We start from the raw sequence: 14,290 nt of genomic DNA on the forward strand, positions 1-14,290 counted from the left end.
TTTAATTTGACACGAATGTAATTGCTCATTTTTAAAATGCCGGAAAAAATATTTATTTCACTTCTCGAATGTGATAATGGATCGTGATGTCCTCGCCGCGAAAGTTGATTAGATTACCGTTTTGATCGACAACGCGTGTGACCATCGTGGAAATTTCTGGTACTTTGACAGGGAGGTAAACCAAATGGGTAGGTCTTTCGATGATTTTAAAGCCAGGACCCACAGAGGGGTTAAAGGAGTAGATGCAATTTAATTGCGAGCTGTTGATGTATGCCGACCCGATAACGTTGTTGACGATTCTGATCGTGTTGACGTTCGTAATTCTGACAATGTCGTCGGACTCGTATTCGGAATTGGAGTCTAATTGTCTTTTTGTGAAGCCCAAGACCGAGGAGATGCTGTTTTCCACGTTCAAATCCATCAAATAGTTCAATCCAAGTTTGATTGTTGATTTTAAAGTGTTTGAATTGGATCCAATCTTGATGTTTTCTGGTGAGTAGCTGATTTTATTTGCGGTAACGTAGCTTGCGCTTTGAGACGCATAATTTTTGATTGTGTTTGAGACGGTTTTTTGCAAATAATTGTTGATGTCGATAATGTCGTAGCTTCCTTCTGGAATGACGACGTTTTCCCAATTGGCACCGTTGGTCATGCTGTACCGGAAAGAATTGTTTTTGCTGGTGATGTTTGGAAAGCTATTGTACGTCTCAAGACCGAGAAAAGCCATCTCATATTTTTTTCCTTTTTCAAAAACATTTTTGTCCAAATATTCTGTTATTATTATGTTTGATGTTCCATCCACATCGATGATTATGCCTGACATTTTTTTAATGGGTGAAAAAATTTTTTAAATGGCTTCTTCTGGAAAATAAAAATTGTTAAATCCGCTTCGATATTTTCCATCGTATTTTTTTGACGACAAATCGATAACGGCAAATCCGTGAGGTTCAGACCAGCAATGTCTGCAAAATTTTTTGAACTCTTCTTTTTTCATGTCGCTCGAAACGTGGTCTCGATAGATGTGGTCAATATTTTTTGAGTCTTGAGGAAACAGGCAAATAAAATTGGTGTTTTCTCGGATGGTTTGTCGGGGTAGCATGAAATAATTTTGAGCGAGGTAAAAGCAGTCCACGTTGGAGTGCCTTCCTCGAATGTAATATTTTTCACACTTGTTTTGTTTGGTCAATTGCAAATCGTCAAAGATCATTAAATTGTTTTTTGTTGAATCGAGATCTTCAGGTTCAGGCACATCGTCAGCCGTTTCAAAAAATTGGCACTCCATGTCCTCGGTTTCGGAATAATTTTTTGAAAGGTCGTTGATGACGCATTCAGGGTTTAGGTTTAATCTTTCCATTTCGTTTTGTACCTTGAACAAGTCGAGGATAATCTTTTTTGGCAAATTTTTCTCGAACGAGCTTTTCAGTATTTTGTACTCGGGTTGGAAAAGAGATTTGCCAAAGACCTGTAAGTGGTTATAATCCAACCATCCAGGCTTGAGCAGTAAATTGAGAAGGAAGGTTGTTTTTCCGCAACCGGACTTTCCAACGATGATCCCACGAATGCTTCTTGGTAAAAGCTCGATGTTGTTCCTTTTGTTTTTTCCAATACTCCATGACAAATCGGTTACGTCCATTTTTTTAATATAAAAATAATTATTTAAAATAAAAAATATGTACTGCGTCAAATGTAAAAGGAAAACAGAAACGATCCATTTGAGAAACGAAATCTCAAAAAACAACAGAAACATGATCAAAGGGACTTGCGACTCTTGTGGAACGACCAAATGCACGTTTGCTTCTTCGAATGCGCTAGAGGGATCACCTTTGGCGACAAAAGGGGTGACTTGGTCGAATCGATCAACAATTTTTCAAAAAAAATAAAGCTTCCGTGGGCAAAATTTCCAGGAGAAATGCATATTCCAGGAATGAATTTTGCAGGACCTGGTACAAACCTGGACAAAAGGCTCATATCCACCAACATGTACCAAGAGTGGAGCAAACCGGTGGACCGAGTGGACAATGCAGCGTACCACCACGATTTAGCCTATAAATATTTAAACGACGTTCAAAGCAGAAATTTGGCAGATCAAATGATGCTTGAAGAAATGAACTCCATTCCAAACCCCACTCAAAAAGAAATAAACGAAAGAAAGCTTATCGCGCCCATCATCAAAGCCAAAGCCAAATTCGGATTGGGTGTCTCTGCAAAAAAAAAAAAATTTTTTTTCAAGTTTAAAATGGACGGATCAGCTTGCAGAAGAGCTTCACAAACCGGTCATTCGCCATTTTAAAAAAAGAAAAGTGTTTGTGAACGACATCGATGAAATATGGGCTGTCGATTTGGTTGACATGCAATCGTTTTCTAAATTCAACAAGGGCGTAAAATATTTGCTAATGGTGATCGACGTGTTTTCAAAGTATGGGTGGATCGTTCCGTTGAAAAGCAAAATGGGACTTGAAGTGGCTGAAGCGTTGAAAAAAATTTTTGGTGAAAGAAAATGTGTAAAAATGTGGGTGGACAAAGGAAAAGAGTTTTACAACAAGCACGTGAAAGCGCTGGGTGTTCAATTATATTCCACTGAAAACGAGGAAAAAAGCTGTGTCGTAGAGCGATGGAACAGAACGATGAAAGAAAAAATGTTTAAATATTTTTCAGCCAACAGCACCAATAAATACATTGACGTTTTGGACGAAATGGTAAAAAATTACAACAGCACAAAGCACTCGTCTATAAAAATGACTCCAATTGAAGCCAGCGAGGAAAAAAATAAAAATATGGTCTGGATGAACCTGAATGGAAAGATGCAAAAAGAAAGACCAGAACCAAAATTTTTAATGGGTGACAAAGTGAGGATCACAAAAAAGAAGACCAATTTTGAAAAAGGGTACACGCCGAGATGGACCGAGGAGGCTTTTACCGTATCAAAAGTTCAGCGAACGGATCCACCCACGTACAAGGTTACCGACGTCAACGGTGAAGACATTCAAGGCACTTTTTACGAGCAGGAGATGCAAAAGACGGATCAGAGCATATTCAGAATTGAAAAAATAATTCGCAGAACAAAAAGCAAATCACTGGTCAAATGGAAAGGATATCCAGACTCGTTCAACTCATGGGTGGACAATAAAGAATTGATCCGTTTGAAAAAATGATAAAAAAAAATTTTCTTTTCTTTTTAAAAAGATGAATTTTGTTACGATTGAAAATTTTGACGACAGCAAGCTATCGGTTGGAGAGATTTATTCCGCAACCAAACCAATTCAGTACCAAAAGATTCCGCTTTTTTATGAGTACCCATCTGGAAAAGGTCCTTTTATTCTAAGAACCCCCGTTTTGTTTTCTCTGGGTGTGTTTGAGAACTGCAGTTTTGGAACAAACGAGCTGGAGGGATATTCCATGTCCTGTTTCAACGAAAAAAATGGAATGAGCGAAAAAGAAAAAAAGTTTATCGAGACGACTGAAAAAATATCAAAATTTCTTCGCGAAAAAGTCAAGGAAATGATTCCCACTTTGAAAAAAGGAGGAAGAACGAAAAAAATAACGACAGAGGATCTGTCCATTTTTAAAAACAAATCCGATAATCCACATGCAGCGCCCATTTTTTTCGGAAAATTGTTTACAAAGAAAAACGAAAAAAACATTGAGGTTTCTTCTTTGTTTTTCAAAAAGGAGAACAAAAAGATGGTAAAAGCAGATCCTTTGGGATATGTCAGACAAAAGTGTTACGGAGTTGCCTCTTTGAAAATTGAAGGTGTTTTTGTCGGAGCGCAGATCGAGTCCATTCAGGTTAGGATTCCCAAAGCGGTCATTGCAAAAAACGAGCCTTCAGTTCAAAGCATCATGGGTGACGATTTGGATTTGGGGGAAATGTAAAAAACACTAAGAAAAAATTAAAAAAATAAAATGAGTTAAAAAAATTTTCTTTTCTATTTAAAAATGCATACCCTTAACAAGTTGTTGCAAAAAAGAGTCGATGTCAACGCGCGAACTATAGACAATCAAACACCTCTGCACTTGGCATCGCAAAACGGTCATTTTGAAATTGTCCAATGCCTTTTGCAAAACGGAGCCGATGTCAACGCGCGAGATAAAGACAACCGGACGCCGTTGTACTTAGCATCTCAAAACGGCCACGACAAAGTGGTTGAATTGCTTTTGCAAAACGGAGCCAGCGCGTGAAAACACGAAGAAAAAAAATGAAAATAAAATGAGTTAAAACATTTTCTTTTCATATAAAAAAATGCATGCCCCTCACAAGTTTTTTAAAAACGTTTCCTCAGCAGAAAAACACGTCGATTCGAGTTTGGAGATCTCGAAAATGTATTTGGGACACATGGATGAGAGAATCAAAGAGTTGGAGCGATTCAAAGAGTCGGATCGAACCAAAAATTTAGAAAATTTGGTGGAAAGAATCAAAGAGTTGGAAAATTTGGTGGAGACAATCAAAAACCTGCAAAAAAAGACATCGCAAAATATTATTGTGGCAAAAAAAGATTTGGATCATCCAAATTGTTATAACATAAACGGTCATCATGAGATTTTTGCTCAGAAAGACATTAAATTTGCTGCTCTTTCTAATACAACAATATCGTTGTCCGTTGGATTGAGTTTTGACAAAAGAATCGCAGTCGTCACTTTGTTGCATTCGATCAGCGAAAAACTAAACTTTTACAAAAACGATGACATTTTTTCTGAGCCTGTGGGCGACATCGTTTTGGATATAACCAACAACAGTGATAATGACGTCATAGTCAAAAAAGGCGAAATGCTTTGCAAAATAAATCACATCGATTCGAATTAAAAAAATCTGTCTTTGTTAAAAAGATGGAGATAATAAAAAAAAACTGAAAAAATTTATCCAGTTCTTCCAATGGCATCAACCGATTTAGTTCTTTTAACAGCACTAACCGATCCAGTTCTTCCAACGGTATCAACCGATCCGGCTATTCCATCAGCACCACCCGATGGAGACACCGTTTTCCGGCTTCAAAAAATAAGCGAGATCCAAAAAGAAATGGAGGATGAAAAAGTGAAAAGAATGGCTTTGAGCAAAAAGTACCATCGAGTGGCAAAAATTATTCGTTTCGTAGACGATGGGTTGCAAACGGTGTGCATTTGTTTGGGGATTACAGGTATTGCACTTTTGTCAACCGTCGTTGCCACCCCAGTTTCTATTGCGTGCGAGGGGATTGCGGTTGGAATGGGTGCTTTGTCCATTTTTGGAAACCATCAAAACAAAAAAATGATGATAAAGGCTGAAAAGCACGAAAAAATAAAGGTTCTTTCCGAGTCAAAATTGAACACGATTAGCGATCACATTTCAAAATCGCTCATGGACGGGTTTGTGAGCAATTCCGAATACGAACTAATCTTCAGCGAGCTTCAAAAATTTAAAACCATGACAGAAGAAATACGAACAAAAGCAAAAAGCAGCATTGACGAATTGACTAAAGAGTCACTGATCCAAAAAGGAAGAGAAGAAGCCATTCAAGCATTTAACAACCTTTACAAAAAAGGCTTATAAACAAAAGACACAAACGAGTTTTCGTTTTTGTTTAAGTTTTTTTCTCCGTATTTTAAAAAATGGAGTTCTTTAAAATACATGACCCAAAAAAGAGAGAGGAGATCGTAAAAAATTATATGACCAACAGGGAGAAGCTTTACAATGAGAGCCTCAACGCAAACGTTTCAGATGCAAATTATCAGACTGATTTGAACAAGTTTTTTAAGCCGTTGATCGAGAGCAACGAAAAAGTGAAAAACGAGATAAAAGAGGTATCTATAATCGCATACAAAGAGGTTTGAAACAATCCATTGGCTTTGACATACCCAGAAAGCGAGACGTCTTTTGAAAGTTTAAAAAGTGCTGAAAAAACGTTTGAAAAAATGAATGTTGGAGAAATCGCATCTTATTATTTGTCGCATTATGCGATGAAAAGAGAAATGTGTGACGGAGTGTTTGGAATCCACGCAAAAGATGTAAATCCCGGAAAAAAAGATTTTAAAATGTTCATTGGAGACAAAGAAATTTTTATCGATGAAAACGACATCATTATTGATGGGGAAAAGTACAATGGGACAATAGGTCTTTGGGAGCTGATTTCAATATCCATACCTGATATGACAAAGGTAACAAACGAGGACTTGAAAAATTATGAAAAAATACTGGTCGAAACGCATGCAATGGAGAGAGAAGGTAAACCAACCGTACCAAAAGCTTCGAGAAGCGAAAAGTGGATGAATATTGTTTCAAAAATTTGGGAAAGAAATTACACAAAAAAGAGGGGAATAAAAGGTCGTGGAGTAATCATTCTTCCGAGCGATCCAAATGCTCTTGTGCAAAGACTTAGTTTGAGCATTGCCGCTGGTCATGCTGGAAATATTAGATCGAGAAACGAAGCTGTGGCCATTTGTGACGAGCTTTTGAGGCAGGGGGAAATAAACAAAGAGGAATACCGATCGATTCAAAAATACATCGAGTCGTGAAACACGATGGCGAATTAAAAAAAATATTTTCTCATTTTTAAAATGCTCATTGTGAACAACAGAAGTTATTTAAAAAAGAACGTCGTCGGAGGTGGAGATATCGTGGACATGTTTAAAAATTTTTTGAGGAGAATGATAGCTTCAAACGCATCAAAGTCATCTCTTCATTTATTGAGGAAAGCAGCAGCAAGCGAAATTGGAAGAGAAGCGATCACCGCCGCCAGATCTGCCGGAAAAGAATTGGCCTCTTCGGCCATATCAACCGCCAGAGACGTTGCCATCGACAAAGGGAAAAAAGCGATTGAAAAAGCTTACGCCAAGACGGGGACTGTCAATCCAAACCAATTGGTTAACACGATTGTAAACGAAGCAGCAAAGGTGGATCCATACGCGTATATTAATCCGATGGAAGAGCTTCATAAAAAAATGTTTGGTTCGTCCATTCAAGTAAAAAAGAAAATGACAAAAAAGAACGCGGCTAGAATACAAGATCTGGTCAAAATGGGGAGCGGGCTTTTGATTGCGTGATTTTTTTGACGAATCAAAAATGACATAAAATTTTTTTTCTCATTTTAAAAAAATGATAAACACCGACAGATTAAGAGTTGATGAAATAACTTTTTCAATGCCCGAGTACGACACCGGCATTGAAAAAGTTGATTTTTTCGAGTACCTTCCAACGAATCTCGATTTAAATTCTTCAGGATCGATCGTTTTTGAGATTGATTGTCAGTCTGTGCAAACAGTTCCGTCTGAGGCGTACATCCTCGTCGAAGGGGTTCTGAAAAAAAATGACGGAACCGCTTACGCAGCAACAGACAACATTGCTCTGGTGAACAACGCCAGAGCAATGTTGTCTGTTGCTGACATCACTTTTCAGTGTTCAACGTTAAGTGACATCACTTACGACTTGTCAGGGCAGCAAGTGGAAAGAGTCATGTACCCAGGTCAGGGAACAACCATGCTTGGATTGTTGAAATATCCTTTCGGTTTTCAGCTTTCCGATGATTTGAAGCAAATGTGGTATAAAGACACCTCAAACGCCACTGGAAGCGCAGGGTTCGTTGTCAGACGAGACCACCTGTTTGCAGACACCACATCCATTGGCTCATTTTCTTTCAGGGTACCTTTAAAGCACATTTTTGGTTTTTGCGAAACCTACAGCAAAGTCGTTTACGGATTTAGACACACGATCACCTTTACAAAAAAAGAATTCGACGACGCCATTTACAGAACCGGAACTGTTACCGCAGGAATGATAGACATCAAAAAATTCCGACTCTTCATGCCTAGAATTGAGCTGGATGTTTTGAAAAAATCCGAATTTTTAAACTTTATGGCAAAGAAAATTTCCGTTCCAGTGGCTTACAAAGCAAACAAAGTCGAAAGACAAGCCGTTACCGCTGGTCTCACAGAATTCACTTGGACCCTTGGAAGGATCACGGACAAAAGCATTCCGAGATATATTGTGTTTGGCCTTCAGACAAACAAACCTTCCAGTCAAACCGCAAATCCATCCATGTTTGATCATTGCGACGTCAACAATTTTTTTGTGACCGTCAATGGGATTAAATATCCTAATTACAATTACGACTTGAATTTTGGAGAAAAGAAAGTGGTCATGGCCCATTCCGACGCGTTCTTGTTTGACGAAAAATATTACGGCACAAACGAGCTTGTTTGTGAATCCGGTTTGTCTCTACTTGAATATAAAAATTTGTATCCGTTGTTTTTTGTCGACATCAGTAAGCAAAAGGAAAGAGTTGTTTCTGAAACAGCTGAATTGGTTGTCAACCTAAAATTCCGAACGGCAGTGCCAGACGGTACAGTTATTTTTGCAGTGATCATTTCCGACAAATTGATCCAATTTGTTTCAGATGGAACAAACATGAGCGCCGTTTATTAGGTCTAAAAAGCCGTAATGAGATTCTTGACAAAAAAATGATCTAAAAAATTTTTTTCTTTTTAAAAATAAAACTTGAGACTAACAAAAAATTATCTGAAAAATTTGCTGAGAGAAAATGGTGTCAAAAACCTCAAACAATTTGTTGACCTTGATGATGATTGCGGTTGAGAACAATCTCGTAAGCAAAGATTCGCTTTTGGAAGGTGCAAAAGAATGCAAATCGGTGGGTCGACCGAAAAAAGAAATAAAAACGCAAGCGGAAAAGATAAAAAAAACAGATTGACCCAAAATACGAGAGGCTTGGTTCAATTCGAAAAAAACCTGTGTCTGTGAAAACAACCAACATCGAAACCGGGGAGGTTGTTGAATACGGATCCCTTTACAAAGCGATGAAAAAGACGGGGCATGGCTGGAGATATTTGGAGCGTCGAGATGGAAAAGTGGAAAATGGAATAAGGATTGACATTTTAGGTTCAGAAAAACTCGAAAACAGAAAAAAAACTCCAAGTCCGAAAAAATGAAAAAAATCTCCAAGTCCGAAAAAAAATTTTTCAATTCTCGGAAAAAAAAGAATTGAAAAAATTCTCGGAAAAAAAGAAAAAAAATTTTTTTCTTGGCATAATAAAATGGAAAACAAAATGCGAAAAGTCAGCAAGCCCGAAAAAATCGGAAAAACCAAAAAAATTGATTTTGAGTTAAATAATTTTCTTGGCAATAAAAAAATGGAAAACAAAACCGTCAAAGAATTGCGAGAGATTGCCAAAGCTCAAAAATTGAAAAATTATTATAAGATGCGAAAGGCTGATCTCGTTGAAGCAATAAAAAACGCGAGACCGGTTCCTGCTCCGCGTCCTGATCCTCGTTCGATCGCCCCTAGTCAAACTGCTCAAAAGCCTGTCATCGCTCAAAAGCCTACCATCGCTCCGAAACCATCAATAATTCCACCAAGACCTATCACGTGGAAACCAGCTCTTCCTCAAAAACCATCCCATTTGCAAAAACCTGCCGTTGCGACTGTTCCAGAGCCGTCGCGTTATATCGTTGACGCTCCTGTTCCAGATTCGACTCCTGCGATGACTCCTGGAATTTTTTCAAGGTTTACGACGGCTGTGAAAAATGTGGTTGTCAACAGTTTCAACAGCTTGCTTGAGTTCGTTGATCCGTACGTTCTAGAGCCGGTAAAGAAAAGATTGAAAAATGATAAAAGAGAACTAAAGAAAAGAATCGTGTCGCTTCGATCGCTCGTGTTCGGAAAACCTCAAATTGATTTTCATTTGACCGATCACGCGCTGAGGCATGTTGCAAAACAATTTTCGCATCAAGTCGAAGGAAACCAAAAGGATGCTTCTGCCTTTTTAGATTTGGCGAAAGACGGTGCGATGAAAATTCTTCAAGAGAATAAAAACTAAAAAGCGAGCCTTGTTTTGACTATCGATATGGAAAGCGTTAGTCTTACTACAGGAAAGGAAGTGCATCAAATCGTACCTTTTATGTTAAAGGCTGGGATTATTTTTGACTCGACGGACTTGGGAGATTTTTACGAAAAAGCAAAAGATGAAATCCTGGAAAACATGGAAAAATACAACAAAATGGGCTCGAATTGCACAGTGTCCTCCATCTTGAAAATGGACATCAATTTAATTGACTACAGACCCATCGGTGGCCGGTCGTATATTCCTCTCGATGACTTTTTGGCAAGCAAAAAAGCAATCATCAACATGGAGAATGAAGACAATGAATGCTTCAAGTGGTGCGTCACCAGGGCGTTGAACATGAAAGAAAAACACGGAGAAAGGATTGACAAAGACTTGATTGAAAAATCAAAAAAAATAGATTGGGAGGGGATTGATTTTCCGACCAAACTCGATCAAATCAAAAAATTTGAAAAAAATAATCCAGAAATAAGCGTCAACGTTTTCGGGTACGAAAAAAAATCCATACACCCTTTGCAAATATCGAAATGCTTGAACAGAAAGCATGAAATAGATTTGCTGCTTGTTTCAGACGAAAAAAAAATCATTATTGCCTGATAAAAAATCTGAGTCGACTCATTTCATCCCAAGCATCCAACAGAAACGAAAAAAAATTTTTTGCAGAAATTGCTTGCAGGGGATGAAAAGCGAGGATGATCTTTCAAAACATTCGACCTATTGCAGAGAGTACAGCGCAGCACGAATGGATCTTCCTCCAAATAATTCGTTCATGAAATTTGAGCACATAGAAAGGTCGATGAAGGTTCCATTCATTGTTTACGCGGATTTTGAAAGTTTTATCAAACCGATGGACTCGTGCGAACAAAACCCAGACCAGTCATACACCAAAAAGTTTCAAAGGCACGTTCCGAGCTCCTTTGCCTTTCACATAAAATGTTTTGACGAAACTATTTATAACAGTGGACCCACAATATCCGTGTCGGAAAGCGAGGATGACGACATTGGCGAATTTTTTGTCTGCAAGTTGGAAAAAGAAATAAAAGAAGTATATGGAAGGATCGAAAGAAAAAGTATGGCTCTCACAAAGGAGGATGAAAATAGTTTCAAATCCGCGACGGTTTGTCACATTTGCGAAAAAAAATTCTCGATACAGAAAAGGTTCGCGATCACTGTCATTTAACTGGAAAATATCGAGGAGCGGCTCACAACGAATGCAACCTAAAATACAAAACGCCAAAATTCATTCCTGTCGTTTTTCACAATCTGTCAGGATACGACTGTCATTTGTTTATCAAAAAATTGGGTGGAGAAATAACCTGCATCCCATGCAACGAGGAAAAATACATCAGCTTCTCAAAAAAAATCACGGTAGGAGAGTACATTAGGGAAAGACGGAAAACCCAAAGAAAAAAAAATTGAATTGAGGTTCATCGACAGTTTTAAATTCCTTTCCTTTGGTTTGGATGCTTTGTCAAAAAATTTACAGCCAGAAGAGTTCAAAAACCTCGCAAAATATTTTAAAGGAGAAAAATTCAATTTGCTTCGTAAAAAAGGCGTGTATCCTTACGATTGGGTGAATGGATTCGATAGGTTTCATGAAACGCAATTACCTCCAAAAGAAGCGTTTTTCTTCAAACTCAGACACGAGGAAATAAGCGATGAAAATTACGCGCATGCGCAAACGTTTTGGAACGTGTTTCAATGCAAAACGTTCAGAGATTATCACGATTTGTACAACGTGTCGGACGTTTTGATTCTGGCGGACGTCTATGAAAATTTCAGGGACGTTTGCATTAAAAATTACAAGCTCGACCCAGCCTGGTATTACACGTCTCCCGGGTTGGCTTGGGACGCTTGTTTGAAACTGAAAAAAATAAAATTGGAATTGTTGAGCGACCCCGACATGCTTCGAATGATCCAAAAAGGAGCCCGTGGAGGGATCAGCATGATCTCCAACCGGCATGGAAAATCGAACAACAAATACATGGACGACTCGTACGATCCAAGCCAACTATCAAAATTCATTCAATACTTGGATGCAAACAACCTGTACGGATGGGCTATGTGCAAACCTCTTCCCACTCACGGTTTCGAATGGATGGCAGAAGACGAACTGTCTGATTGGAGATCGGTTCCTTGCATTTTGGAGGTTGATTTGGATTATCCTGAAAGCCTTCACGATGAACACAACGATTATCCGTTGGCCCCCGAGAGAATGAAAATTGGAAAAGTGGATAAGCTCGTTCCAAATTTAAACGACAAAACCAATTATGTCCTTCACTGCGAAAACCTGAAATTGTACGAACTAATGAAAATTTCAAAGGTACATAGAGGTATAAAATTTGAACAGCGTGAATGGATGAAACCGTACATTGACCTCAACACCGAATTGAGAACAAAAGCCACCAGCGAGTTTGAGAAGGAATTTTTCAAGCTGATGAACAACTCGGTTTTTGGAAAAACAATGGAGAACATTGAAAAAAGAGTTGACGTGAGACTGGTAACAGAAAAGAAAAAAGCAATAAAATTATCGGCGAAACCAAACTACGACCGGCATACGATTTTCGACGAAAACTTGATTGCCGTTCACATGAAAAGGACAAAAATTTTTTACAACAAACCAATTTATTTGGGTATGTCCATTTTGGATTTGAGCAAAACCTTAATGTTCGAGTTCCACTACGATTACATCAGAAAAAAATATCCAAGCAAAGCAAAGCTGTTGATGACAGACACAGACTCGCTGGTTTACGAAATAGAAACGGACGATTTTTACAAAGACATTTCCGACGATGTGGAAAAAAAATTCGACACAAGCAATTTTAGCAAAAGCCATCCAGCCATTCAAAGAGCCGGGTTCAAAGTTGGCTTAAACAAAAAGGTCATTGGGATGTTCAAAGACGAAACCGGAGGAAAACAGATTGAAGAGTTTGTCGGTCTCCGGTCAAAATTGTACTCTTACAAAATACATCAAGAAAAACAAGAAAAAAAATGCAAAAAATGCAAAGGTGTCAAAACAAAGGTCGTCGAAAAATACATTACCCACGACGATTACAAAAAATGTCTCGAAACCAAAAAAAAAAAAGTAAACAAAATGAACGTCATCCGATCCCATTTGCACGACGTTTACACGGAAGAAATCAACAAAGTCTCTCTCAGCTCCGACGACGACAAAAGAATCATTTTGGAAGATGGAATACACACGTTGGCTTATGGTCACTACAAACTAAAAGAAAAGGAACAAAAGGTAAGTGCCAAAAATGAGGAGGCAAAATAAAAAAAGGAAAAAAATGAACAAAATAAAAAAATGGACAAAATAAAAAAATGAACAAAATGATCAATGTGGAAGGAGTTATTTTACCGAACGAGGCTTTGACCAATTTTCAATTGATGGAAGCAGCAAAAAAACTAAAAATAAAAAATTTTCGTGGGGTTTTTGTCAGAGACATATTGCCAAAAAAACCGAGAAAAAAAGAATGCGGGATTATCAACACGGGGGATTCGAGCACTGGAGGGTTTCATTGGGTGTGCTGGTACAAAGACGGAGACGCAAAGTTCAGCTTTGACTCTTACGCTCAACCCCCTCTCGTCGAGCTCGTCGATTATTTAAAAAGCCCTGTCTTTTACAACAGCGAAAGGGTTCAATTTGGAAACACGTCTTATTGCGGTCACTTGTGTCTTTACGTCTTGAAAAAATGTGAAGAGGGAAACAGCTTTCAAGACGTTGTCAACACCCTTTGGTGATTGCAGATTCGCTTGCGAATTAAAACAATTTTTTACCCTTTTAAAAAATGATTGACAAATTCAACAGAAACGAGTTCAGCGCTTATTTAGAAAATCTTACCGCAGACTCAACAAGCAACGTTTATATAAAAACGGATGGATCCAGCACCATCACTGCAGACATTGATTTTAACTCTCAAAAAATCATCAACCAGGCAGAACCAACCAACTCGCACGACGCCGCCACAAAAAATTACGTGGACACGCATTCGACAGGAGGAGGAACTGGAACGGTGATTGGAGCTGCGGATTTGGATTTAAATTTTCACAAAGCGATCAATTTGAACGAACCGACAAATGCGCAAGACGCCGCGACAAAAAGTTACGCAGACGTTTTGTTACAAAAATCCAACTTTTTAGGGCTTGTTCCAAATTCAAGCTTTTCGTCCTTAGGATTAAAATTGCAAACGGTAGCATCAGCCGCCACGACAACAGTTTTCACTTACTCAGATGGACCTGGTGTTCTAAGAAGGTTATGGTTGGCTCTCAGTGGAAACTTTCCTGGAAATGTTTTCATTCGAATATTTACAGATGGCGAGATTAACGTTGGAAATTATTCAGAAACCACGGAAGGAATAGGAGTGGACAACACTGGACTTGCTTGCGACTTGCTTTTTTCTCCCATCGGCGGACCTTTTTACGCCAATTCTTTGCAAGGATGTAACGTTTTAAGCAACACTTC

The 14,290-nt window shown here is 38.4% G+C and overlaps 1 protein-coding gene across 1 annotated transcript; it reads left to right on the forward strand.

Annotated features, from left to right (window-relative positions):
• The first annotated feature begins 7,336 nt into the window (after nucleotides 1–7,336).
• Nucleotides 7,337–8,392, forward strand: LOC149882911 (uncharacterized). Its single transcript, XM_090100975.1, has one exon. The coding sequence runs from the start codon at nucleotides 7,337–7,339 to the stop codon at nucleotides 8,390–8,392; it is 1,056 nt and encodes a 351-aa protein (XP_089957101.1).
• The last annotated feature ends 5,898 nt before the right edge of the window (nucleotides 8,393–14,290 follow it).

Source organism: Hydra viridissima, unplaced genomic scaffold, assembly GCF_058129835.1.
Source record: "Hydra viridissima isolate aposymbiotic clone 2 unplaced genomic scaffold, HvirCarnegie_v1 scaffold_10, whole genome shotgun sequence".
Taxonomy (NCBI): domain Eukaryota; kingdom Metazoa; phylum Cnidaria; class Hydrozoa; order Anthoathecata; family Hydridae; genus Hydra; species Hydra viridissima.

Excerpts from the sequence above, each read along its gene's own strand:
- LOC149882911 (XM_090100975.1), top strand. The coding sequence starts at position 7,337 with ATGTTGTCTGTTGCTGACATCACTTTTCAGTGTTCAACGTTAAGTGAC.